Source organism: Aplidium turbinatum, chromosome 1 (assembly GCF_918807975.1).
Source record: "Aplidium turbinatum chromosome 1, kaAplTurb1.1, whole genome shotgun sequence".
NCBI classification, from domain to species: domain Eukaryota; kingdom Metazoa; phylum Chordata; class Ascidiacea; order Aplousobranchia; family Polyclinidae; genus Aplidium; species Aplidium turbinatum.
In genome coordinates this window covers 36,973,100-37,001,066 of record NC_137472.1, presented here as the reverse complement: position 1 = coordinate 37,001,066, position 27,967 = coordinate 36,973,100, and the positions used below count along the sequence as shown (strand labels likewise).

At 36.9% G+C, this 27,967-nt stretch overlaps 2 protein-coding genes across 2 annotated transcripts; both read right to left on the bottom strand.

Moving 5' to 3' along the window:
• Window positions 1-3,312: 3,312 nt before the first annotated feature.
• LOC145765366 (uncharacterized) lies at window positions 3,313-6,193 on the bottom strand. Its single transcript, XM_082577180.1, has 4 exons — window positions 5,613-6,193; window positions 5,006-5,183; window positions 4,091-4,209; window positions 3,313-3,394 (listed from the first exon to the last, which is right to left on the bottom strand). The coding sequence occupies exons 1-4, from the start codon at window positions 6,191-6,193 to the stop codon at window positions 3,313-3,315; spliced, it is 960 nt and encodes a 319-aa protein (XP_082433306.1).
• A 10,704-nt stretch (window positions 6,194-16,897) lies between these two features.
• LOC145774215 (lysophosphatidylcholine acyltransferase 1-like) lies at window positions 16,898-20,133 on the bottom strand. Its single transcript, XM_082585399.1, has one exon. The coding sequence runs from the start codon at window positions 20,017-20,019 to the stop codon at window positions 18,610-18,612; it is 1,410 nt and encodes a 469-aa protein (XP_082441525.1). The 5' UTR covers window positions 20,020-20,133; the 3' UTR covers window positions 16,898-18,609.
• Window positions 20,134-27,967: the final 7,834 nt, after the last annotated feature.

Genomic DNA, 27,967 nt, shown 5'->3' with positions numbered 1-27,967 from the left:
CAGTTCTCTGGCTGAATTTTAAATAATTTTTCATTCAAATTCACTAGGCTATTATTTGTTACGTTTTTTGTCCCTGTGCCCTCTCCTTATAAACCGATTCTTATTATGTTGATTAGTTATTTGTTAACTTTGATTTGCAAAATTACCATTCAGCATTCATAATATTATTGCCCCACGAAAACTTATGGCGTTTATTATGTGACCGGCTTTTTATGACTTGTTCATTAGGTTAACATTTTGGTGCTCTCTCACTTTGGGCAGGTGCCCCCCCTTCCTATTTTTTTCGCTCTGGCGAGAGCACTGAACTATAGGCCTACTGTATTGTTCTTGCATCTTTTCTCGACGGTCATAGGCTACATAGCCTATCTACTTGATGCTTACTGCATGGCTAATTTTCTTTAACTTTAAACAGGAACAACTTTTAACTTGCTACTCCCCTAATCTAAGCCTATGCAATATAATCCCTTTCTCCAGAGTCTTGATATTGAAAAGTGCAGTAAAATGCACGATGCTGCAATCAGAGTTGCGCTTACATTTCAATTGTAAAATTCACTCACGATTGCCGATTGCAGCAAAACAACAAGAGAATTGTTGCATGCATTTCATTGCATTGCAATTTGCAACTCTAAAAATTATTGTGTTGTCAAGGCCGTCGCTGCAGGGGGGCGTGCCCCCTCTCCTGATAACGACCTGTGCACACACACTTCAGGCACTGAGTAAGAACTGGTTTCAATTTTAGTTTCATTAACTAGGTGGCTAGTAAAAATATTACTTTTCATGGTTTTTGCACTTGTGTGTTGATCCGAAATAAAATTTATCGGCGATTATCGGCGATAATCAAATATTGCCTTTGGCGATAACGATAAACAATAACTGAAAAAATAATTGAGCGATAACGATAAACGATAAAAATTTATCGCCGATAATTATCGCCTATAAATTATCGCCGATAATGCCCATCACTGGGCATAGGCTGCAAGCAAAACATTTAGCTGACTTTCCCACATGTACAATCAATGATTTGGCTGTTTCTTAGCTTAATTGTTACCAGCTGCTCGGAAAAGAAGTGCGTTTTCAAGATTTGAAAGAATTAAAAATAAATTCAGATTCACTTCTGGCTTCATATGAACGTTTTGTTTCCCTTACCACTCCAAGGGTCAACGGGCTCTTTCTTATACCACCCTTGAGCAATGGTGGTCACTTGGGTTAGATGTTTAAGCAACTATGTCGAGTAGCCATTGGGTTGATTGCTCATTCAGTTCGAGCAGACCACGCAAACCATTTGACAAAGTTGCTGATGGTGTGGTCTGCAGTATCTTCCTCCTTGCTAAACTCACAATTCACAAACGATTTGACGTCAATGTGCAAGCGATTGAGCTGCACCCAGGTCTTCTTTTGTTAAAGAATTCAGATTGGGTGGGGACCAGTGTCGGTGATGAAGATTTGAAGTCTCGAGGAGTCCACATTGTCTCAAGGCAGGTTGTTTGCACTAAGCAGCCTATTTTGTGTATTAAAGTGATAAACAGAGGCAAATAAATTGTGATAAGATTTGGGGTGATTTCGCTACGAGGAAGGCTAGGAAAAAACTTTTTTTGATCAAAGTATGTTTTATGATTACGTATTATTTTTTTTTTTATGTTTTAAATCAGACCACTTACTGAGAATGTAGCCTACATGGGAGGAGGTAAGCTGTTGTTATAATTATCTTATTAGGTCTATTAGCATTTCTCGTACCGGCAATATAAAATTTGTAAGTTTAACATATCTTCAAGGAACATAGCTCAACATTAACAATACAGTAGGCTACAGTAAGCCTACAATTATTCTGTTTGACTAACATTTCCTGTTTTACAGTAATATTTCACAAAATGTTCCCAATTAAATTACAAACTATTGTTATCTTATCTTTAAATAAATAATTTCAACACTCGCGTGCATATTTTTTCCATCACTAATAATTCACTATGTAGGCTAGTATCAATGGTTGTTTGTTTGAAATGAGTCTCCTACATGTCAGCAGTTGTGAACTGAGCAAATGGCAGTTGAGCAAGTGAAAACTGAGCTAGCTGCATTTCGGCTGAAGTTGGCAAATGATGAAACTGGGCAAGTAACAAATGAGCAAGTCATTTAGCGAGCGATGACCAAGCAAGTAGCCTAAATCTCATTTACTGACTTGGCAGTAGCTGAAATGCACTTGCTGAGTTGTCGCATGCCGAGTGGTCTGACAAATGTTTGAAATAGCCTGCTCTTCTCCATGGCTGCTGGTAGGATGGAACTTGTGAGCCTCAAAACGAGAATAGCTTAAAGCTTCTCTGTATTATTTTAAATCCGGTCCTGGTAGGATAGGTCTTCTTTTTCGTTATATATGTTTAGAGTTCGATAATTTTTGTTTAAAGTACGGTACCGTAATAAATTACATTCGATATTTAAACTTTCACTAAGAGGTTCTATTCATGCTTTAATCTAAGGACAATGCCTGTTAATCGAACTATTATTCGATTTGTGTTGGATGCGTTAATGACGAAAAATAAAATAATTGATTATTATAGTTATTAGGCTACTTATCCGTTTAGACCTACAATCATGCGTTTCATGTTCACGTATCTATAATAATTCAATCCAAAAGTACAGTGACATACGCAAAGATCCTGAGAGATTATACTTCACTAAGATAGCCTCGGCTACCTTAAACCTCAATCACACTATAAAGTACCATTAGGCTATTCTTGATAAAAAAAAATGTCAAATTACAGTAGGTTATAGATCGAACGCTCCCCTGCCCCAGTAAAAAAATCCTTCGTACACCACTGAACGTACCCTCAACACGCGTGGTTCATTAGGTTGAGTAAGCTAACTACGTCGTCTACGTAAAATATTATACATTTTTTGTTTTCAACAAAAAATCTATCCAAATGATTAAACTAGTTGCAGTAAACTATAAAATTATCCTCAATGCAAGCTGAGCATGGTAGGCTAATCTTACACATGACTTAGCCTGCTGGTTATTAGTAGTAAATGGGCGTTTTTCAGTTTGTTTGTGTTTTAAAAAAAAATCGAATGTCCCTCTTTCCCCCGTTGAGAAAATCCTGAACACGCCACTGCCTGACAAAACTACCTTTAAAAGATTTTTTTTTTCTAAAATTGTAAATGTGTTTACCATTAGGAGTATACAATTAACTGTTTTTAGCTTTTATAACTTATACAATCAAATCCATACAGGCTACTGACAAATTTGTAACAGGACGACAACTATAGTGATGCATCATCCAAGTCTAATATTTTCAACTTTCCTCGGAATGAAAAGAAAAATTGTCACAAAATTTGAAAACGACATAAAAATGCTCTCGGTCCAGGATCGTCATCAGCACAGCGACAGTCATGAATAGCAGAATCACTAAAATATACAAAGCATCAAATTAGTTGCATGAAACAATTTTTGCATAATAACTTTGCAAAATAGTACTAACACGTAGGGTTTTGTAGACAAAGCTTCCGTTAATTGCATCAAGGGACCAATCTCTTCTATAAACATAACCTAAACGTCTTAGATTCTGGAACAGTAGGCTATAGGCTAAAGGAGGCTACTTTTATGAACATCCACCAGAGGTGTTTCTGCTCCACCCCGACTCCGAAGTTTGCGACAGCAAATTCAGTCCTGCTCCAAATACTTTGGAAATATTGACTCCAAACTCCAATCCAATTCCAAACGCAAAACATAAACCACAAACCAGATTTTTTATAGTCTTTACGTACAACACTGTATACCTTCCCTATTCCCTGTTGTGAAAAGAAATGCATATTCTAAAGAAAAATTTACTGCTTGAAAAATAAAACAACAGAAGTAGCCTAAACTACACAAAAATAACAACTGCGCCAAGTATAACTTATAACGTAAATATTTACATGTAAAAAGTATCAAAAGCCAAAAATATCAAATTCCGGCTTCAATTCGGCTCCTGTTTTGCCACGAATTTCGGTCTCCTGCTCCACTCCAACTCCGGCCGAAAACCGAGACTCCGGCTCCTATGCACCTTCGCCCCCATCTCAAAAGCTTTTCTGATAATGTAGCCTAATATCTTGCACAACCAACCTTCCCACGCCAATTCTTATGTTAGCACAGTTGTCATCATCGTCAAATATATTTCCTCTCGCCCATTTTACAAACGTTGCTGGTCTACCATTTGTATACTTCCAAACACCAAGAAAATCCTGTGATTTAAAATATATTTCAGCAGATTTAGCATTCTCAATGTAGTCATTATGACAAAGTATTTTACTTAGCTACATAAACAAAATATAACCTTCAGACATTAAGTGAACCAGAGAATCGTCAGCAATCTACAGTATAACAAAGCTGGCGATCTTGTCGCGAAAATTTTTGTTTATGTGGTATTTTTTCCAACTACCTTCGACAAAATTGTGCAATCTAAACCATGGGATGAATGCCAAAAAAAAGACTTGAATTTAAAGTAGTCTAGATGGTTGGTGCCTTGATTGTTCTTCCTATAAAAATGGCGTGGTAACATTTAATAGATCTATAAGGAACTGGGACAATTATCTACACAAAACAGAACAGCCTATTCAAATTTGAAGCGTCTTTGGCAGTGACGGAATTATAGTAATAAGTTCGGGGAAAGAGCAGCAGCGTTGACTGAAAGAAAAATAACAGCTTATTGTTCAAAGTCTTATTGTGACACCCAATGAGCTTGCATCCATTCAGAAATCTTTTTTTAGAAGCTTGTCCTTATGATAAAATGCGTGCCTAATTTTTATTCTGTAGATGTCTTTTAGGAAACTGGATCTTTTATTGGTAGGTTATACCGGGCCAAAGTGATAGTTTTGGTGTTAACATTTACTTTGTTAATGGGAGACAGGCCACACACGTCAAAAAACGGTCTTAATTTATTAGTCCGTCGTACCTACTGTAGATAAGCTATTTGAAGCTAGTAAACTCATATTTTGTGACAAATGCTAATAAATTTCAATCATGGTGTAGCATTTTCACCTTGCGCAGTCCAGTCCAAACCTCCATTTTATTAAATCCATGGTCTTTTAAAAATGTCACAGTTCTAATCCAAATTGCTTCGCTGTCGGCAAAAGCAAGCAAACCATTTCGGTTTTTACAGAAAGCTTCAGCTTGGTTGAAATCTACTTCAAAACGTATTAGTCGGAAACAAAAATTTCTGTTAAAAAATAAAAGCTGCAGGTTAGGGTTTTTCGAAAAAAAAAAGTGTTTTGAAAATAATCAAAAAAATTCTATTCAATCATTGAAATTCTTTGTTTTGGTTTTGTTTTGACATCCAAGCAAAACGTTGTAGAATCTAAACTTTATCATTTTATGTTGTTACCGTACTTTTTAGAGTTTTACTTTGTTTTATAGTTTGCAATCAAAACACTTTGAATTTCAAAAAGCAGATGTAGTCATAAATTTTCAACGTGCATAGACTTGCATGATGTTCCTTGAAAATGTATGCTAGTCATGGCTTCAGGTGTCTCAGGTTAGCTGACTAGATAGTTGCCAATATTGCTCTCTTCAATTTTCTTACTAGTAAACCTTTAATAATTTTAGTAAAACTTTAATAGTTGATTAATTAGAGCCTATAAAGTCTTACCCATTTACAAAATCGTGCCCTCCAACACAAGCAGAAGTATTTGCCCAAGCCCGAAGGTGGTCAATGTCCTTTTCGGTTGTTGATATTCTACTTCGAAAATATTGTATCCAGCCTTGATCTAATGCAGGTTTCGTCAATCTTCGGAAGCCATTTTCAATCTGGCTTTGGTGTGAATAAGGCAAACCGAATAATTTGCTGTTCTGTAATGAAATTCTGGTATTTATTTCAACTAGTTCAAAATATATCAGAATACATCCCCCTACTGCAAGACTTCCGAGTAAAACAGCAAAGACAGAAATAACAATGTGGAGTTGATTGGTTGGCACTTCTGTCGCGCTAAGCGTTTTTGTTTGCAGCTCCTTGGTTCCTGGCGAAGTTATTTCGTCCATTCGAGAAGATTGGGGAGGAATGAAGTGAACTCTTTTAATTTTATTTTCTTGAGGGTGTAAGCCTCTTTCTGTAATTACTTCACTGCCAGAAGAAAGTTTATTTTTTGCAATAATAGGCTTCTGTTCGACCATAACTGGTCTTATACGAGTGCCCTGGATACTGCAACTTGAGTGAAGATTATCCTCTGCCATGTATGCTAAAACTTTTATAGTGTTCGCTGTTTGACGAAAAAAAAAAGACTTTGTTATTGTAGTTTATTGTACATGTTAATTAACTAGGTCTAAGTGTTTACATAACATTAAAACTAACTAATTTTTGATCCAGTCTAACATAGACGCACAACAACACAAGTTTTAATGGTCGATGATGCTTTGCTGTTTTGTTACTACTAACTCAGTTATAAAACAATCAATCTCAACAAAGTTACAATAATCACATTTACTGGTCGTTTAACATATGAATAATTCATCCAGTGAAGCAGTAACATTAAGGCTGCAACAAATAGTGACTAAGCTAAACAAAAACTTTTTAAGATGGAGAAAACTATTTACATAAAAACTATTTTCTGATAAACACGAGAATAAATATAATGTTTATTTTTATAAACTATCCGGTGTTTTTGCATGTTGGGTAGCCTAGTCCAGGGCTTCCCAAACTGGGGGTCGCGACCCCACAAGGGGTCGCAGAGAGTACATCAATTTTACATAAAGTAATGCATATTATCCTATGATACTTTTCAGACGTTTATTTTATAACGCAGTTGTTAAAACTGATATAACTGTTCAAAACATTATTTTTAACTGAGTTGTAGATTCTGCGTAAATAGGCCTAGCCCTGGAAGTGGGCTAGCGTGAGGACTGCATGCTAGTATAGCTAAATAATGAAAAAGTAAAACTAATCGAAAGCTGGTTAAAAAAAATCGAACGGTAACGATAATTTCGTCAATTTTTGCACGGAAGTGGGGCGATTTTGGAAGGACTGTGTTAATTGGCATGTCTGTGTTAGCTTCTGCAATGTTGGCATGACTGTGTTAGCTTCTGCAATGACAGGACATACACTTGGGTTTCATGCAAAAGTGCGATTTGCGAGTGATAGGCTAGGCCTACACATATTGTATTAACACACTAAGTTAGTATACATGGGCTATGATTCATTGCGAGACCTCAATAGCTAAAAAGAATTATCCTCATCGAACTGCTATTGTGCAAGATGCTATAAAAATATTAACTTTGAGTCGCGCACTCAATACCCATATTTTTGCAAGTTTATAACTTGGTAAAATGTAATGAGAGTTCAGTTTAAATCCCTTTTACTGCATTAATTGTGAAGTAAGATGGCTCTCAAAAACAAAACTTTAAAAACGCTATTAACGTTGAAAAATGAAGTTGTGGTTTTTCCAAGGGAAAAAAATCAAACTTAATTGATCCATCATTTCTGCAATGACATCTGACTTTCAAAGTTATGCTATTTGTAAAATTTGCTTGAAAAATGGAAAGAACTTAATTTATCCATCTAAGGAAAAAACACCAATATTTTTACATTGAAATCAAGAAATCAAAAACTTGAAGAGTTTGTTAAAAATTTAAATATCAAGAAAGAAGAAGTTGAAAATGATTCATTTGAAATTTTTTCATCTACTGTAGAGTTTTTGACTAACAGTGATGGGGAACCAAATGTTTAAGCCTGTGGTTATCGACCACTTCTCAAATCTGTTGAAACAGTTTTAAAAGTATTTTCTTCCAGAATTAAACAATGCCAAATTTGATTGGATCTTAAACCTATTTGTAATACAAATACAAAATACCGAGCACCTCTCTTCCAAATCTCAGGAATAACATGCTCATCTATTTTCTGATTCTACGTTGCGGCTTGAATTTTCTGGAAAAAGTTTCACACTTTTTGGCTGGTTACAGCGGAATATCTATAGGCCTAATTATCTCACTCAGCAGTGACTGCACTCCTGGTCTTGGTGTTTGTGTTCACGCTTCTGTGCGAGTCAACATTATCAAAGTTAATGACAATCGTAAGAAAATACCGTTCCAGACTAAGCAAGATTGAAACCGCCTTGAGACCAGCAGTAACAAACATTGAGCACCGACTGGATTTGCTTTGCAGCAGAAAGCAGTCGCACTCACCACACTAAATAAATGTGTTTTCGGTTGTGTTTTGTTTCCAATGGGTTACGTGTAAAGTAGCAGGTTTTGAGTATCGGTAGCTTGATGCTACTCTAGTTTCGTTCGAAATGGTTCAAATTAAGCCTTTTAATAAATCACAAATGTATATTTCGCACTGTTTATCATGTCAACTGTAAAGGGTCGCGGAAAATTTTAGGAGATTAAAAGGGGTCGCGAGCAAAAAAGTTTGGAAAGCCCTGGCCTAGTCTACATCTAATACTAAACTTTGGCTCTACGGTCTCTAACATGCGGTTCCAAATATACCTGAACGCAGCGATATGGTTACAGCGACATAGCCTATATAGCAGGGTTACTCAACTAATCTTAACAAAGGTCCAGTTTGACAAGTTGAATATTTTTAGCGGTCCAGGGAATAAGTTATTTCACACGCAACCACGAAAGTTGCACGAAAGTTAAACTATCTGTACCAAACCACTTTTTTGAGGTAGCCTAAAATGTAGGCCATGGTAACTCAAATTGGATTTCTGAGAAAGTGTTGAGGAGTCTGGGAGTCGAAGCCCCCCAGCAACTAGGATAATCACAGTAAAGATTGCTTTCTCCCGGTAGAAATCTGTTTAAAGAAGCCCTGAAGCGTGGTAATGAGTTTATTCCTCCAAAAGCTCAAGGTCCACCATCAACACCCAGGAGGTACGGATTTGGACCGCGGTCCGCCAGTTGAGTAGCCCTGCTATATAGCCTGAGTTGAATTAGCAAAACTTTTAGTGTTTAGCAGACAAGAGCATGGAAATAAAAATCTTACGATTCTAACGTGCAAAGTCGTGTGTTCAGTTCAGTTTAGTTTATTTTTGTTTTGTTGGCGAAGAAGAAAGAAAAAAAAACAACAACATACAAAAACACAATAAACACAAATAATTCGCGCAGCAAGGATAGCAGCGAAAGACCAAAAAGTCACCAAAGTTAGCTGCCATTCAAACATTAGTGTGTTGAACTGTGTTGTTGAAGAAAAGCTTCTTGTCGACAGCAGCAGGGTCGACAGCTAAGATGTGAAAATAACCTAATTTGACTTTTTAGGTCCGTTTATAGCAGAGGCGTCCAACCCGTGGCACGCGGGCCACATGTGGCCCGCGAGAAGGTTCTGAGTGGCCCGCGTGATATTTTTCAAAATGACATATATTATATAATCAACTCAATCGCCAACGTAATTTATGGCGAACTTACATTCCAATAAATTGGCATTTATTGTTTGCTTTCTTTCTCTATTACTCTATAATCCCTAGTGCATGGGGTGCGCAACTGTTCAAGTTAAATATATTGTATCACAATGCACATTGTTACGCATCACATTTTCCACATTGTTACGTCCACCCTTTTCCACACAATAGTACTGGTGCTTCAAGAGTCAGTCAATCAGCAATATTTCTTGCTTTTAGCGAGAGAAGTTCAAAACTTTCTATTGCTAAAATTTTACAAAAAATTGTTTCTTAAGAAAAAGATCAGAGGATTCATAGATTGGCAGTTTTCGTGACATCATTATCCGGTAGCACTTACTTGTGCGAGCAAGTTTTTCGTGGATGAACCTAGGGACAGCCGGACAATACATTACGGGACGCGCAACTCCGTTGTTCCAGTAACATCAGAAGTGTCAATTGCCAATTTGACATTTTTTACGCTTTGCTGCTGCCTTGCTTTCAACTAAAAACCTTAAACCACTTTAAAACCAACTTCACTCTTTTTATATAACCCATAAAATGTACAAACACATTTCTAAGATTAGAATTTGGGTGTGAGGGTTTTAATTAGAAATTATCAGACTGTCATTTTTAAGATTACAAATTAGCAGTAAATACTCAAGTGGCCCGCGCAACCATTCGTAAACTACATGTGGCTCTTTGGCCAAAAAGGTTGGACACCCCTGGTTTATAGCGTGGAGTAAGACAGGCAGTGGCCAGTAGCTTACTCTTGACAGGAGGTCCAAACGATACTTTTTAACTTGGAACCGAGATGACGTTAGGGTCCCGGAATTGTTCAAAGGTTGATCCTAAAGTTGAAGGAAACTGCGGCATAAGGCATTTGCATCCTATATCACATGGGTTATAGGCAAATTGTTCGTAAGCAATTGTTTGTAAAACAATTGTTCGTAAGCAATTGTTCGTAAAAACAATGTTTGTAAACTGTTTTTCGTAAAATAAAATACGTAAAACAATTCTTCGAAAAGCATTTCTTTGTATACATCAAATTTTAACTGCATGCACGAAAAAATGCTTTAGGAAGAATTGTTTTACGAAGAATTAATTTTACGAACAATTGTTTTATGAACAATTGCTTACGAACAATTGCTTTACGAACAATTGCTTACGAACAATTTGTCGGACACCCATCACATGGCATATTGTTCATCTCATTTTATAGAGAATAACTCTTACTGTTTCGAAGAACACTTTCTTTTTCCCTTATGGTGGTAGCCTAAGCTAACCTACTAGTATTTCTCGTTTTAGGTATTTCTTTAGAAGAGTGTTGTGACATGTTATTGCTTTAAGTTGCATTGCAATTTACGTTGTTGCTGATTGCTTTGTTGTTGCGTTGCCTTAAGCTCTTTGTCGCGTTTACTGGTGTTTATTTTCACTCTGATTTCAGTTTGCAGTTTCTGTCTTCAGAGTAACCTATATAGCTGCATTTTTAGCGGAATAAACTTCTCTAATAGAGGAATTGTAGATGGTTTTACTAAATTTTATTCCGCTAACAAAGTATGGATATAAAAGGCTTGCGCCCTAGGCTCTTAGCTGCGGACCCGCAAAGTAAAGACGCTAAACGACAATGGGTGCATTGGTACAAGTCTTTTACAATTTATGTAGAGAAGCTTGAAGAAGTTTCAGCTGAAGACAAGTTGAATTTGCTTATGAATCACATAGACGCTTCAATATATGAACTGGTGTGTGAGACAACAAATTATGATGAAGCTATCGAACAGCTGGAGCGCCTTTTTTAAAAGGTTTCTAACCTATATTTTCTCGATTTGTTTTAAGAACTAGGAAGCAGAAGCCAGATGAATCATTAGACGAGTACATGCAGACCTTAAAGCGATTGAGCCTCTCCTGTGACTTTCGGGCCGCATCGGCAGTTGTGCATAAAGAGGAAACTATACGTGACTCGTTTATCGCTGGGATTTTGTCAAATAACATTAGAGGACAAAAATGCTTTGCTACAACAAACTTTTGATAAAGCTCGATCCTTAGATGATGCCCAAACGTTTTGCAATCGTTTCGAAATGACTGCGAGCCAGACTCCGTCTTCACTTGATTGTGGCGCAACAGCTTTTGAAACTCGTCGTCGTCTTTCCAGGGTGAATCGAAAACCTATTTATTCATCTGCTTCTGCGGGGGAGGGTGACTAGTCCTCACACCCGTTGGTCGACGTTGCCTTACATGCGTGAGTGGGAGCTCCCGATGTTGGGTTGCTCAGCGAAGGCAAGTCAACCCTTGTGTTCTGCCAGAAGCAACTTAAGTTTGTGGTACGTAAATAGAACAAAATCCCGAAAGCAGATTAAGTTGTTTCGTGCCACATAACACCCCACCAGTGTTAACACCACCACAAATTTTGACTTAATTGTCAATTTTGACTTTATTTTGACCTATAAACTTCTTAGAAACAGTCCCCTAGGTGCTGAAAGCAACTTTATTCTTTGATTTGTGGTTAGATATCCTTAAAAAATTTTGTCTTTATTGACTTTTGCGCCCTAGTGATCACAATTTGGCGAACTTCTTCCGCTTGTATTCCAGGTAGCCATTCCAACCAACGCGTAAGCGGTAATTCGGATGAGTCGCGCTGGCCAGAATACATTGTGAAACGAGATTTTCCATGAAAACAAAAAATGACGCATAGCTCGTGACGCTTAAAATCGGTAAAATAGTTGACGGCGCTATCACTTCCGTCAACTAAAAAATGAACTGACGGCGCTAGAGTCAGCGTCAACAAAAAGTTGACGCCGTTAACTTGACGGTCTATCATCACTCACAGTTTTGCAATGATTGTGATTATAACGAATTAATATTGATTGCATATGAAATAAGAAAGAAGTTTTTTTAACGGTCGCAAGCATTCTATTACCTTTTGACAAAATTTATAGAAAAAGATCAAATGAGCATATCTACTGATGTTTGATCCTGTGTGCCAACATAGCTTAGGGCGATTTTTTGTCACTAAAGTTAGCCTACTTTTTTTTATCTGTAACAATTAACAAAAGAAATGTAGAACCAAAATTTTATGCTTGTGAGGTCAATATTTAATAAAGTTACTAAGTTACCAAAAGTCACTTTTTGTGTTTTTAGGTTACTTTTCATTTGTTAGGTCACTTTATTTTGCATACTTGTTTGCCTAATTCCTCTATTTATTTATCTTTCATTGCTATTGGAAAGATGAATTTACATTCTATGTAATGCCAAGACTTTCAATATAGCCTATCTTTTATTATAGGCCTACCATATTTTCATCGCCTAAAAAAAGTACACGTTTCGCCAGTGAGTAAAATCATACGTAGAATAGAATGTTACGTATGAAGAATTTTTTACATCCTTTTGGATAATTATAGACGTATCACGTATGCAGCAAAAGTTACAGCAAAAAAACAGACAAATTTGTTTTTCGCAAGCCGATTTGTTAGGTTTGTGTGACAAAATAAAAATGTGATGTGATAATGTAGCCTAATAAAAATGTGACAAATCGGGTAGGTATCTGCAGGTAACCATGCCTTGACTTTTTTTGGAAAAAAAGGATCAGCTTTAACGAAATCATAAAATTACTTGCACGAAATATAATTAAAGTTGTATACAGCTGTTAATGAGATGCTAAGGACAGACTCAATTAAAAGGCTGATTCCTTCCTTGTACCATTGTGGCTACATCACAGATAAAATTCATTCTAAATTTGCACTCACATAAGTTGTAAGTATCCATGCCACGATATATTTTGAAATAGGTTATATACAGTATTAGGCTATGCATTAGCCTACATAGTGCACCCTACGTGCACATTACATCGTCCGCCCCGATAGCACAGTTGGTTAGCGCGTGACTTCTGGAACGAAGAAACTTCAAGATCAAGCGGCGCTGGTTCGACTCTCGGGGTGTGCGCTTGAGCAACGCACGTTGAGGACTGCTCTCCATTCAGCGGCATCTAATGAATGGAATAATTCTCCGGCAACAAGACTTCAACAATCGGAAACTTTACTTTGTCTTATCTCGGTGACCGGGCCTGCGTCAGTGATTCGAAGCCTCTACAAGTAGACTATGCGAAACTGCCAGGCTCTGCAAGAAGCTTTCCCAGTCCGAGGATAAAGATTTAATCAATTAATCAATCACTTTGAATTATTTTTTCGATTTGCTTTACGACAAATTAGCCAAACTATTAAGTTGGTAATCAGCAACGTCTACAAGCGCTAAATCAATATAAAATAGATCTGGGTAAAACAACAATTTAGCCTATTGTAGCCTAAAAGTGTGAGAACCGTAAACATTTCGAACTCTTTTGCAAGTTTTTGGATTTTTTAATGTTTTATTTCTTTGTGATTTACTCATGTTTTTCATTTTCTCAATTTTTTTAATTTGTCCTAATTTTTCTTTTTCATAAATTTGTTGACAGATCTCCTCAAATGAGGAAATTCCCTCACGAGTGGATTTGAAGTTTCGCTCGCACTCATCGCTGACCACGATTTGGCTACCTACGACAATCGCAAAGCAATGTAGTGTTTCAATGAACGTCTAGGATTGTTTAGAACCACAGATCAAATAGTACGCCAGTCGCCAATGTTTTTTGAAAATCAAGAAATCAACATGTTGCATTGGTACAGAAATGGTTGGAAATTGCGAAAAAATCACATTGGCTAACAATGAAATCCTGTTGAAAATATGAGCAAGAAAACTGAACATGTAAAAAAGAGGGCATTTGAGCATTTTTGGGTGTCCTCGGAGAACAATTTATTTTTCTTCAAAAAAGAGGTCAAATACTCTTAAAAGAGGACGTATGGTAGCCCTATTCTAATTCTACTATGGTACCGTACGGATTTTAGGTTTGCACGAGCCCATGCTGGTTCGTAGCCTATCGCGTGTGTTACCGAAAACTCGTTAGTAATTTTTCGATGAAATAAATTGTGTTAACTGTATTTAACCACTTGTTTCCTTGCAACAGCTAAAGTGTTTGATTGACAGAAACTGCCTGCCAGAGAATGTAAAACAGTAAGCCTACATTTTGTAATTTGAATGTGTAGGCTAATTCTGACTTGAGTACAAATTGAAACTAATTTAGATGCTTTTTGATGTTGAGTTGCTGCCATTTCTTATAGCCTATAATAAAGTTACTTTTTTGGTTAACTTACTTTTTCGCAAAAATAAAGTCACCTTTTTGAGTTTTTTAGGTTACAAAAAAATCGCCCCTATACTTAGGCTATAACATAATTTCGTCAATCTCATAAATCGTCAAGTGCGTTGCGAATTCAGAAAATTATTCTAAGTGTGTTACTTCGAAACTCCATCCCTCATTGACGCTATAAAAGATGATTCAACTCTTATTAGAAATACCAAAAACACGCTGCTATATCATCATGCTTCTTATGCTCTTACATGTCCAGGAAATTAATTTAAAAAACAAAGCTTTTTTAACTATTTTATCTTGATAATGAGCTGCCATATTATGTATTTGTTCTGCAATATATAGGCTACTTAATATCGTTGCTGCGAACACTTTATTTCTGTATGGAATCTGTAAATAGTCCTTGTTTTGATAGTCCGTTACGTAATTTCAATATGTGTGTGTAACTGTGTATATTAGTTTGTTTTTGTGATGTTGGGTTCAGTCGTGTTCTCATTGCTTTAAGAATTGGCGCTCCAGTTGTTCCAGGAACGAGGAGGCGACTGATTCTTAACTAATTCATCAACTTATTTTAAAGTATCAGGTTTGGTGGCCGTGCTTAACTATATTTATTGATGCATATACCGCAATATTAGATCCTTTCATGCACGTCTTAAACCATTAAGGTTTTGCCACCTTTTCCTTTTGTTAGTTTTGTTACTGTATTTCTTTTTCACAATATCATTTCTTTTGCATTCTGACAAAGAAAAATAAATTGAATTGACTTATGTGACATATGATTCCATAAGGAGACGCGATATAGGCCTACCAAAATTTCAAATATAAATTTTTAGGGGTCCGCGACCGCTTCGAAAGTACCAAAAGGGGTCCACCAAGAAAAAAAGGTTGAGAACCACTGGTCTAAATGTAGTCTAAGTTGAGAAAACTTGCATAGATCAAATAATAATTTAATTTCAAAAAGCTAAAAAATTCTAGTTGTCCAAAACTGGGTTAGAGATTTAGTGAAACGCAATGCACGTTGTTCTATCACCACTCAGCCAGGCTGAGTCAGCCTTGTGCTGAACCTAGGTAGATCGCTCTTTCTACACAACAAAGTCAGCGATATTTAGGCTATCTTTCAGAAAAATAAACCTCATTGTTTGTCTATTTAAGTTAGGACAATCGATGTTTTGACATTTTTTTTCTTTCGTGTTTGTTTCAATCTGTTATTTCATTTGTAGCCTAATTTTCTCTGATTTATCCCGACTGACAAACCTTTGATAGGTTATTCCTGGTAGTTTCGCATACTCGCAGAGGCTTTTGACGCAGTGCTGGTTGCCGAGATTGACAGAGCGAAGTTTTTCGATTGTTGAAATGTTTTTGCTGGAGAATTATTCAGGGATTATTCCATGCACTACTAGGTGCCGCTGAATGGAGAGCAGTCCTGAAATAAGTTGTTCAAGCGCGCACCCCGAGAGCCGAACCAACGCAGCGTGATCTTGGGTCCGGCGCTTAATCACTGAGCTGAAAATGATGCTACTGCGCTTATGACAATGCATTGATTGCAATTTACGGATTATAGCCTATTGGTCAGCAAAAAGGCAGCGATCGTTAGTTTAGTCCAAAAAAGAAAGCACTTAAAACCAGGGCCGATACCTTGTTTATAAAATCACGTAGGTCAGACGCCTACAATAAAAAAAAAACTACAAACGCTTTCGGCTTGACATCATCTAGCCCAGCGGTCGGCAACCACCGGCCACGGACCGTGAAGAATATACCAGCCGTGCAAAACCAAGACTAAATCGCTATAAAAATTGCAAAAATTTTTATTCAATCGAGCGAGTGCAAAAATATCAATTTTATTTTTAGTGATAACTGATAAGTAAACGTTTGCTGGCAAAATTCTTAAATCAAATAGAAACAAGAATTTCATAAAGTTTCTTTCAGAAACCGCAAACAAGACATTACGAAGTAGGCTGGGCATTAACGAACACACTGCGCGAGTCATTGACTACCACAATCTTTAGGTGGAAGCAGCTTATTGCTGCAAAACATGTCCAAAGCTTTTGCGGAACCAGTGTTAGGCCTATGATGATTCAATAAGTTGAAAATCACAGTATGCGCACGCACCAGATGCGTTTTCTTGCAAGCCGATCCCGCAATACCTCCCTTAAAATCGCTCAGTAGTGCGAAAAATGTTGCCGACCCCTGATCTAGCCAACATCAGGAATTTGACGGAATGATATGCTGTTTATTATTGCCAAAGAAGCATTATATCTGTTGCACGATTTTCAATTAATTCCTCACGTATTGCGCCTTTAATTGTTTCGTTTCTTATTTTTAGTGCAATACAAGTCATTCTTTTAATTGTCCAAAGATGACGTGCTTAGCCTATATAAATTATAAAGTAACATGCAGACACAGTGTGAGGAAGTATTTAATCAATTAAAATCGCTTTAATCGCTGAGTACTGCACCATATCCACGTCGTTGGATGCTAAATCACTTTATTTTTAACAATATAATTAATAAATCACAAGCGAAAAAAAAAAATCTTTAGTAACGATATACAGTACAATTAACTAATCCACAGCATAAAGTATAAACACGGATTCGGATGAGGCCTGTTGGTAAAACTGAATTTACATAATGAAGAAAAATTCGATAAATGCATAAGTGTGATTAGACATTCTGCAAAAACACAAAACAAAGAAACACTGCAAATTCCAATATACTGTAATACTGGAGCCTATGTAGAAAAATTAAATATCAACATCATAATCATGTAAGATGCATATATGTTTATTAGATCACACATTTAAAGGCAAACGATCTACTGGGTTAAATGATATCTCTGACATGAGTGCATATAAAACTAAGAAAACTACACAACAATCGTGTACAGGGGAGAAATGAAACTTCACTAAAACGAAAGAATTCTAAAATTTGACTGAGCATAAAAAGCCATTTATTGAATTATGTTTGTTTGCTAGAGTTGATAAGATGAACTTTTCTTCTTATTGCTGTGCGTACACCACTTACACTATATCACCATTTGTAATGCGATGTATAATATATATTTGTTGCAGGAAGATGTGGTATGGTATAAACTAAGCTTTTCTTATGATTTGGTGTGATATTGTTTACTTTATTTAAAATGTTTTGTCACACCGCACATCCCAGTGGATCATCACATGAATTATAGGAAAATTTGATGCAAAGTTTAGGAACAAAGTTTTATTTTGGAATAAGTTTTAAAGATTTGAGTTTAAGGACTAAGTAAGTTACTAAAAAAGTTTTGCGAAAGAGAGAGATTGAAAAGTTAAAAAAGTTATGGCAAATTAGGTATAGAACAATATAGCAGATTGGTGTGAAAAAATTGGTGTATTTATAAAACTAATTTTCAAAGGATGATATATATTAGACTACAACACTAACTAAAATTTTAAAATTGAAACTCAATTAGTTCTTAAACTCAGATTTTGAATACCGGTAATAAAGTTTATGATGGAAAAAGCTTGCCTAGTTCATTATTTAAACTGGAATTCACTTTTGTAAATTTTATATCAGGTTTATTGTCTAACCAAATGAATGATCCACTGCTTAAAAAAAATGCATGCAAGAAAAATCCGGAAACTGTCAAACCAAATTTGCCATATAACCTCAGTGTTTATGAAATCATCCTCAATACTGTAATACATAGTGCCAAACTAAAGATAGCTTTCTTTAATTTTAAGCATGAAAGTTTTTATAGCGTTTTTAATGTTTATATACTAGGGTATATAATCGAACTGGTATGCTGTTACAATCTGCTTGAAGTAACACAATAGGAAAATTTTACAATATACAGATTCATTGTAGACACCTAAGCTCAACGCGATAGCACATAAATGTATAACTGTTGATGGGGTGTAGAATAATGTGATGAATTTTCAGGTAGCAACAACAAACAAATGCGTATACACTTAAGCAGCCAACTATATTTAAATCAAAGTAACATTTGACACATAAAGTCGCAGTAACTAGGTATACACATTACACATGCAAGGTAATAAAATAGCCAATCACTTCATGGTAAAATATTTCATTTCTTCCATATAAAAACTCAAATATTTCCAAATAGAGAAACACACTTCATTTTCGTTTGTGCAGATTGCTGGTTCCAGTTTCTGAAAACTGTTTACTGCTTTTGCTTTGCCATAAGATCAATACACCACACAAAGGTTTCTTTATCATAAACTCAATGACTTCTGCAGTAGACATTTTGCTAATTTCAATTTCATTGGCTTCAAACATCTGATGGATTTCAACATAATTTTGCTTAGAATTTTTGAACTCTTTAATAAACATATTAATGTTGGGATTTACTTTACAATCTTCTTTAACTTCATGAGAAACAGAATAATAACCAATAACGTACTCATAATAACTTATTTTTTGATGTTTTTCTGAACCAAGTCTTTCAAAAAGCTGTCCAAGAAGAGATGACACAGGAAGTTGTAGAAATTGAGCTAAGTCTTCTAAGGTAAAATTGCCTTCATTTTTCTCAGTGCATATTTCTGCAAACTCATTCAATCGGTCCATGGCATCATCCAAAGTAATTTTCAGTTGTTTACTGACTTTGAAAAACTGCAACACTGCAATGTGTTTAGGAAGTTTAAGTTTTCCTGCCTGTCTCATAAGCAATCTATCTTCATAGGTATGGTCAGATGTAGGCATATTAAGTTTTTTCGACAAGTATTCCTGTACATTACTTGCATATAACTTAGGGTTATCTACTTCTTCTCGAGAAGGCTTATAAACAGGAAGATATTCTACTTTCAGATGCAAATTTATCTGGCACATTGTGAGCCATATTAAGTAGAAAGCACTGGGACTGATTTCTGTCCAAGTAGCAATATCAATTGGACTTATGTATTTTAAAATAACAGGTTGTACTGGCGTACCAGCTAGAAAAGCCCCTAATTTAAACTTAATTAGACACTTTCTGTTTGTGCAAGTTCCTTCAGGAAAGACAACTAATTGAGGCCATAAACCAGAAGCAACTCTTTTTTTTATTGTATCGGCTGTAACTTGCTTTGACAATTCATTGTCTCTGTGAACTAAAATAGGTTGTACAGCTTTCATCAAAGTTCCAAATATGGGTATATGAAAGTTTTCTTGCTTTGAAAGAGCACATGGAAATGGTGACGAGATAAAAAATACAAGTATATCCCAAAGTGACGAATGAGGAGTCACAATTAAAATAGGAGCTTCTTGAAAGGATGCACGCTTTCCAATACATTTGAATGATGTAAATCCAAGAATAAATATAAGTGCTCTGCCAAGAAACTGTAGGATATGATACAAGATACTTCTAAATGGTCCGGCTTGCTTATCTGGCTCTGCACCAATAGTGAAGATCAAGGCAAGAAACCATACAATAACAAAGCCACAGAAAGCAAAAACTACTCGAATCGGAAATATCGTCAAAGTCATTATGGCAATTTGGATTTTTTGCCATTTTGTAAGTTTCAGTTCATGAACAAAAGGATTTTCTTCCATCTTTGTTGTGGTAATTACAAGTTAATGAAAAAAAGACTATTGCTGGTTAGGCTGCATACGGTAGTCTGCTAGTATAACATTAACATACAAATAAAATAAGTAATTTGAACAATATCTAAAAACACAGTACGGTAACTGAAGATGTCCTCTTAGAAAGCTCATACATTTTACAGAAGCCTACAGTTTTCACAAGATGACTTGAAGTTAACGTTTTAAAGCAACTTACAGTTTAGGCATAGATTGCAATTTGTTACACAAAACAGGCAAACCAATGCTTAGGAAACGCAGTGCAAACATAGGCAATTCAACAAAACCAACAAAAGGCAATCAAATTCAACCAAGTAACCAACTCAACTCGTTACTCTCGTGCCATGGGATGATGGGATTCAAAGGTCAGTTCGCAATTGTTTTGTTTAACATCAGAGTTGCCAGATTCGTTTTGTAGTTTTTAGCCAAGAAAGCCTACCTTTAAAAACTAGCTCGATACGTGCATGAATTGATTGATTGATTGATTGAATCTTTATCCTCGGACTGGGAAAGCTTCTTGCAGAGCTTAATCCTGGCAGTTTCGCATACTTGTAGAGGCTTTGAATCACTGACGCAGGCCCGGTCACCGAGATTGACAGAGTGAAGTTTCCGATTGTTGAAGTCTTGTTGCCGGGGAACTATTCCATCCATTAGATGCCGCTGAATGGAGAGCAGTCCTTAACGTGCGTTGCTCAAGGGCACACCCCGAGAGTCGAACCGGCGCCGCTTGATCTTGAAGCTTCTTCGTTCCAGAAGTGACGCGCTAACCAATTGAGCTATCGGGGCGGACGAACAAACCCAAACCCAATTTTGCAAAGCAAAATAACAAATAAAAAAGGTCAAACAGTTAGAGAATGCTGCTTGTTCTTTGGACAACAAAAGCAACAAAAAACGTTTCTAACAGTAACATCTTTATTTGAATAAAACCAGGGACGTGCAGTCAGGGGAGGCAGGTAAGGCACTGCCTCACCTGCCAACATCTGGCAAAGCAGTTCAGTTCAGTTGTTTTTATTTCTGACCATCATATCAAAACAATACACGTCAACATAGCAAAGGTCGAGAAAAGGGTAGAAGCGACGAAACGCGAACGTTAAAACGTGCTTGAGACCGAAGTAAGTTATTGATTTGAAAGAAATTTGGCAAGGTCGCAACACCTTCAGAAAAATTTAAGATATAAAGGGAAAATAAAAAAAGAAAATGTTACAAAAAAACAATTAAACAACATATATTTAGGCTATAGCTTTATTAGCCCACATAGCTTTAGCTGATACATTTAAGATTTGTATGGACAGTTGCTATGAAGATCGGCCATGGTGCGTTATATCAAGAGTGCTGATGGTCGTAAGGGGAACACGTCTTGATGCGTTTAGCTCATAGCAAAGAAGAGCAAGGCAGGCAAAGAAAACCCCACAAAGAAATCCTACCACGGGCAAAGCCATTTCAAGCGCAACGCACCATAGGCCTTGCACAAATACACAATTTATATCAAAGATCTGGTTATCACAGAATAAATATTATTTGTTAAAAAGTAGTAAATATTTCACGTTTTTAGGTGCTTTTATTTGTGTGAATTGCTGTAGTCGTGCCCTCTTTCCCTCAAATTTTACATTTTTACACCCAAACTGTGCTTTAATTTTTTCTGTTTCTGTGGCGATATTCATATCGAGCGTTCACGTGGTCAAAATCGTTGAAATACGCGAGGAGAGGCAACCAGTGCTCTGACTTTTAGGGATTTAGTTCCAAATTGGAACTTTTAGCCCCTTTTAGGGACAAATCTAGGGATTTTGATGATTTAGGGATTTTTTGAGGATTTTTCGCATTTTCTTGCAAATCGTATTGTATAATTTGCTAACCACTAAATTCTGTTTTATTTTTTATTTTATGTGATATGAAGTTGATTTTTGAAATCACGTCACCGCCACTTGTTCCGTGTGGCAAGTGGTCAGTGGCCTGTTTGTTTCCTTTTTTGCCACTACACCAGTACCGGTACACCAGATACCATATGATTTGCTTTTAGACTGTCACAATCAAGGTGCAATGCCTCGCGATGGCTTGCTTTGTATCTTCAACGAGCGTGTTGTTTTGATTGTAGAATTCTGGTGCGATGTGTTATTATCGGTTATGACCTGAAGTAACCTCTGATGACGAAATCTGTATTATGTAACGTGTTTTCTGGAATCATTTTTCCTACGTGACCTTCTAGAGACTTCTGTTGTTTACATTTAAATGCTACGTGACCGAACGATGGTTCTTTATGATGTAACCTTCTCGAAGTTACTGGACTGAACAGCCAACTATAAATAGTGGTGTAGTTTGTGTAATGTTGATTCTGAGATTATTATTATGGTGATTATTATGATGATTATTATTGAGTTGGTTATGAGAGTTGTGCTATGGGTTGTGGATTGGTAGTTGATGCAGAAATTAGAGTTATTTGAGAAGCCGTTCGTTAAAGTTCTTCAAGAAGTCAGATTATCATTTCGCTAGTAGAATTATTCGACATTTAATTGACTGCTTTTCGGTTGACCCATTAAACTACGTCATTGAATCTTTCCAAGTCTTTTTCCTGGTAAGAGATAGAAAGAAAGCGTGACATAGACCAGTGGCCCAGGGTTGACCAGCAGCACCACTAACCAGGCAAAAAACAGGTTGAAAAAAAAGAACAAGTTTTGATCATGCTAGCCAACTTGTTTCTGTTTATTTGAAATTTTAAAGAGTAACGGTAACTGAAACTGCTTAGCCTATTTAAAACCTGGAGGCAGTCTTTCTGCATGAATTTATAACTTACCTTTCACCTTGGCTAATCCCCTACTGTCGCTGAACAGTCAAGAGTACCTACCAACCCAGCGGAAAAAGTTGCCTCATCGTGAGTGAACCACAATTGCCACAAAGTGTACCAACGTTGTGAGGCAAAAAACTGGTTTATTTTTCGCTAAGAAACTCATAGCCTATGTAGTGTACGTTAATAAAGACAAAATTTAGCATCATACCGGATGAAACTATTACGGATGCTTCATCCGCAAAACAATTGGGCATAGGCGTAGCCAGGGGGGGGGGGGCGAAAGGGGCCATGGCCCCCCAAATTTTTAAAGTTTGGATTCCGAAGTTGAGCCCTTTGTTGAAAATATAATAAAATTTGTAGAAACTTATAACGTTTTCCAAGTCATCTGGCTATTAACACCCCCAAAGATTTGTTTTAGACACACAGAAAGACACTAATAAATTTTGCAAATCGTAAATCGAACAAAATTTACGCGATTTACGTTTCTTTTAACTAATTTGTGGAAGCAATTTCAGAATGGCTTACTCTGTTATGTTTTTGTGTAGTTATTGAGTTTTTGTGTAGCTGAGTTTTTGGTGTTCTCTAATTTAGCCGCAGGTTTTGCCTGTTCGTATGTAAGAGCTACCTTTAATAAGTTAATAGCTGTTTATCTGCTAATAAATTTCATACAAATATTACGGTACCCTAAAAGTGTTTCCAGAAAGCGTTATAATTTGAGTGTAATTTTGCAAAAATTTTCGCGGGAGCATGCCCTCGGACCCCCCTAGAATATGTGTGCCTTTGGCACGCTCTAACACCCCACCAGTTTTACGGCTTCCCTTATTCGACCCACCAGGATACGCCACTGCACATCAGGTGGCGATGGCTGCAATCAAACACTTTGTCGTTCTCTTCAATTCATCAAATATTTGGCCCCCCACCAAAAAAAATTTTTCTGGCTACGCCACTGCAATTGGGCATTGTTGTAGTCTTTTGCGATGTCGAAGCTATGTGTGTTAAAACCCAGTTCCTTGACCTTGTAGAAGTTAATAATGGCACAGCAGAAGGTATATATAGTGCAATCAAGCAGTCACTGATGACAAAGGCATACCAGTGTGCAACATTGTCGGATACCCATCTGACACTACTAATTAATGTAATGTTTGGCAGCAACAACAGTGTACTTGCCTTGTTAAAGAAAGACTATCCTGATGTTGTGACAGTGAAGTGTAGCTGTCATATGATACATTAGTGTGCATCATATGCATGCCGAATTGAAAATAGTGTTGAAACGATTGAATGAAAAGAAATACGGTGGGCTACATTTCATTCGAAATCCAACATAACGCGCTAATTATGTTTAGGGATTTTTCATGCCATCTAGGGATTTTTTGACATAGCTTTAGGGATTTTCTGGTTTTCATTTGTGAGAGCCCTGGAGGCAACGCCAAGCTGTGCCTCACTTCAGATCAGAAAACTTCCATACACTGCATTATGCGTGCCTTTTTCTTTCGCAAAGTCGCCAGAAATCATCATGAACGATTTAGCTACGATTAGAGGCTTGCCTCAAATGTGACGTCACAGCTATGACAACTTTTTCGTCAAGCTGGAATGCCCGCATAGTACGTGGTATGTGACTTCTTGCAGTGTAAAGGATTGTTTCTTATAAAATTTAACTAAAAAATGGAGGAAGATTTAGTATCAAATCTGAGAGATCTTAAAAAAATAAACTTTCAATCCAAAGTTGAAGTCATAAATAAAGGAAGACCGGTTTTAAATTTATAAGGTTTGCATCAGACGACTGAACAAAAAAAAATAACTTGCAACTTTCAAAGAGATTGCTGCTCAAAAAAGAAGTGGCTGTGTGGCTATGCTTTAAAAATTGCCTTTTCTGCTTTCCCTGTCTCTTGTTTTCAATATCTAGTGATAATGTTAGGACTAAAGAAGGGTCTATACAACAACGTCACAAATGTTTTAGTCCAAAAGGATAGGCGCATGGATTTTATTTTCAATAAATATGAAAGCATGCTGCTAATTTTTTTGATTAGTATGATACCATTTTTGTTGTTAAAAAATTTTATTGTAAAAGTGACTTGAAAATATAGTGCCTCACCATCTAGGAACCTCATCGCACGTCACTGAATAAAACAGCAGGATTTCACTTGAGGATCGCAGTAGCACATGCTTTCTTTTTATCTTGTTACGTAATTTGCCGATGCTTGAACAAAAAGCGCAACAATTTGTCTGTCCCAAACAGAACGTAGTTCTTTGGTGACTCACAAATTTTGTAACAATATCTTAATCCCAACCCTCTTTTTCATCCGTTTGAAAATTGATAGGCCTACTGTTTGTTGCAAGATGACATTTCAACATTTTGTGACAAGTTTGATTTGATGATTGGGCGTGCAATTGTCTTGGTTGTGGGAATCTATGTCTTCGGATTTAGAAAGATTCTTAGCAAGAGGCTTTAAACTTTGACACAAGGTTTCGATTGTTGTTGTCTGTGAATTATTTTATCTACTAGGTGGCGCTAAATGGAGAACAGTAGGCAACTTAAAATGGTTGGTTGGTATTGATTTTTTATCCTCGGACTGACAAAGCCTTGATAGGTTATTCCTGGTAGTTTAAATACTTGTAGAGGCTTTTGGCGTAAAGCCGGTTACCGAGATTAACAGAGTAAACTTTTCCGATTGTTGAAGTCTTGTTGCTGGAGAATTATTCCATCAGTGCCGGCCTTTGGGGTGTGCAAACCGTGCGATCGCACAGGGCTCGCAAATTAGTGGGCCCACAATTTACTCAGAAAATGCAGTAATTTTGTCCTTTCCAATGGAAAAATTCAACAAGTGAATTCAACAAAGGAATTAGCAACAAGAAAACATAGAGACTCAACGAGTGCAACCTATTTCGTCCCTTAAACATTTCGTACCCTGAAAAGATCGAGAAAAAAAACAATAGAGCCGAAGTCGCTGATCGGAGTTGCCGCAAACATTTCAAAATTTCTCTCGATCTTTTCAGGGGACGTATTAGGTCGAAATTTCTTTTTGCTATGCCTCCGGACAGCACCATTTTACAGTAATATTCATACCCAAATTTTTATTGAACATGCTCTCAGAATTCCCCAAATTCAAAGCAATTTTTCAAAATTTTCTGGGGGATGCATCCAGACTCCTCGCCGCTGGGTGTTGCCTTCGTCGATCACGCCGCCACCACTCCCCCTCCTCTTTTAAAATACCTAGCTACGCTACTGAATTGATCATTGTCTAGGGGCCCGCAGAGCATATTTCGCACAGGGCCGAAATACCCTAAGACCGGTAGCCTACTGATGATTCCATCCATTAGTTGTCGCTGAATGGAGAGCAGTGCTTAGAATGTGTTGCTCAAGCGTACACCCCGAAAGTCGAACCGGCGCCACTGGACCTTGAAGCTTCTTCGTTCACGAAGTCACGCGCACTAACCAACAGAGCTATCGGAGCGGACTAATGTACTGAAATGCTATAAGCTTACTCAAGCGCACACCGCGAGAATCAAACCAGTTCCACTTGATTTTGAGGTAAAAGTCAGGCGCTGAACCAAAATTATTTTTCTTACATTGAGGCGGTGAGGCCTAGTTGGTCTGACAATAGGCCTAGCTTTTTTGGCACATTTGAGTCACAACTTTTTATTTCTACGCACGAAGCTTTTTATCCCAACAATAATTTAGTTTTTTTATTGCAAAAGACATAAACATCCCATTGTTAAACGAGGGAAAAAAAGAATAAGTTATTTAGGTTCGGTTTTTGCATGTGTTCAAACACAGGGTTGGTTGTGTCCTAGAGGCAAACATAACTAAAATATGGATCATAGGACGCCAAAGAATGCAAGCCATATGGGAAAACAAGTTACTTTAGCCTACAGGCAGTATGGTTGGACGCCCTATAGCCTAGCTTGTTGCCTCCAACATTAGTTCAGACCTGTTCGGCAGAGAAACTACTGGCAATGCAGGCTACGGAAAACTACCTGTAGGCCAATCTGGACTGTTCATTGTAGGCCTACTAATGTCAGCAACTTTGTTTTTGTTGATTTTTTTCGTTGGCCGATAGTTGGTAGTTCTGCACAATTTTAAATTGATAGGGATGTAGCCTAATCAGCTCGGTCTGACTGATCTTACAAATTTTGCCTAAATTTTATGCTTTATGACGCAACATTTGCAACAATAATATTTTTGAAAAATTGCCCTTTCCAGGCAATTTTTCCTCCGTTTCTCCTCCTGTTTTTCTATTTTTGTTTCTCCGTTTTGCAGTAGGCCAATTGATGTCCTAATTAGGCTACTTAATCCATTAACTGCAACAGATCACATTTTCTTGTCAAAGCTGCATAGGCCTAATGGCCTATAGCTCCTTAGCGTTGTGCATCTGTTGCATGCCACAGTGCGTTTAAGTGTCGTGATTAAGTGCTGCATAGCTTGGAGCATTCCAACCACATTGAGTTTTCTCTTAAATAAACCAACGTCTTTATCAATAGATTAACCCGTTGGGCTATTGAACCCAAAAAGCGGCTAAGACAAGGTAACCTATATGGTAACAATAAAAGTTTGTTGGCAGCCGATTGTAGCAAGAATTGACAGCGATAGACGCCGGTAGGCCAACAACGTTTTTATTCTGTGTACCGGTAGCCTAAGAACATAGAAATGAGCCTATGCAGGCCCTACATACCTCATTTCTATGTTATATAATATAGGGGAAAGTGGGGCACAATTGGACATGGGGTACAATTGGACATCGTATTTTATAGAAAAAATTGGAAACTCTGGAACTCCAAGCCTAGGCAAAAAATTAGTTTCACATCAATTGTTGTAGTTGGTGTGTGGGGCACAATTGGACAGCAACACACATGGTATATCATACTGTAAAAATATTTCTTTTAATAGTGTATGGTCTCATGTAATACAATGTCATTTAAACGTTGTAATAACATTAAAAATCCATGTTTTGTGAGACAAGATAAAAAAATTTTGAAGAGGGGGGGGTAAAATTGCTTTTCCAAGATTCCCCCTCCTCCGTGGTAACGTCCCTGATTTTACAGCAATAAACAAGTGAAATGTATTAATTAGAGTCCTTGTCATTTTCTTGATTACTTTTGTGTTGGTTTAAACTGTTGTTTCTAAACCATTGATAAAATTTG

What these genes read in the sequence shown, in the direction of transcription:
- LOC145774215 (XM_082585399.1), bottom strand. Translation starts at nt 20,019, where the DNA reads ATGGAAGAAAATCCTTTTGTTCATGAACTGAAACTTACAAAATGGCAA.
- LOC145765366 (XM_082577180.1), bottom strand. Translation starts at nt 6,193, where the DNA reads ATGGCAGAGGATAATCTTCACTCAAGTTGCAGTATCCAGGGCACTCGT. An exon ending in GGGCACGATTTTGTAAATGG is followed by an intron (nt 5,184 to 5,612) that starts GTAAGACTTTAT and finishes ATTTTTTAACAG; the next exon opens with AAATTTTTGTTTCCGACTAA. An exon ending in ATAAGAATTGGCGTGGGAAG is followed by an intron (nt 3,395 to 4,090) that starts GTTGGTTGTGCA and finishes TGTATATTTTAG; the next exon opens with TGATTCTGCTATTCATGACT.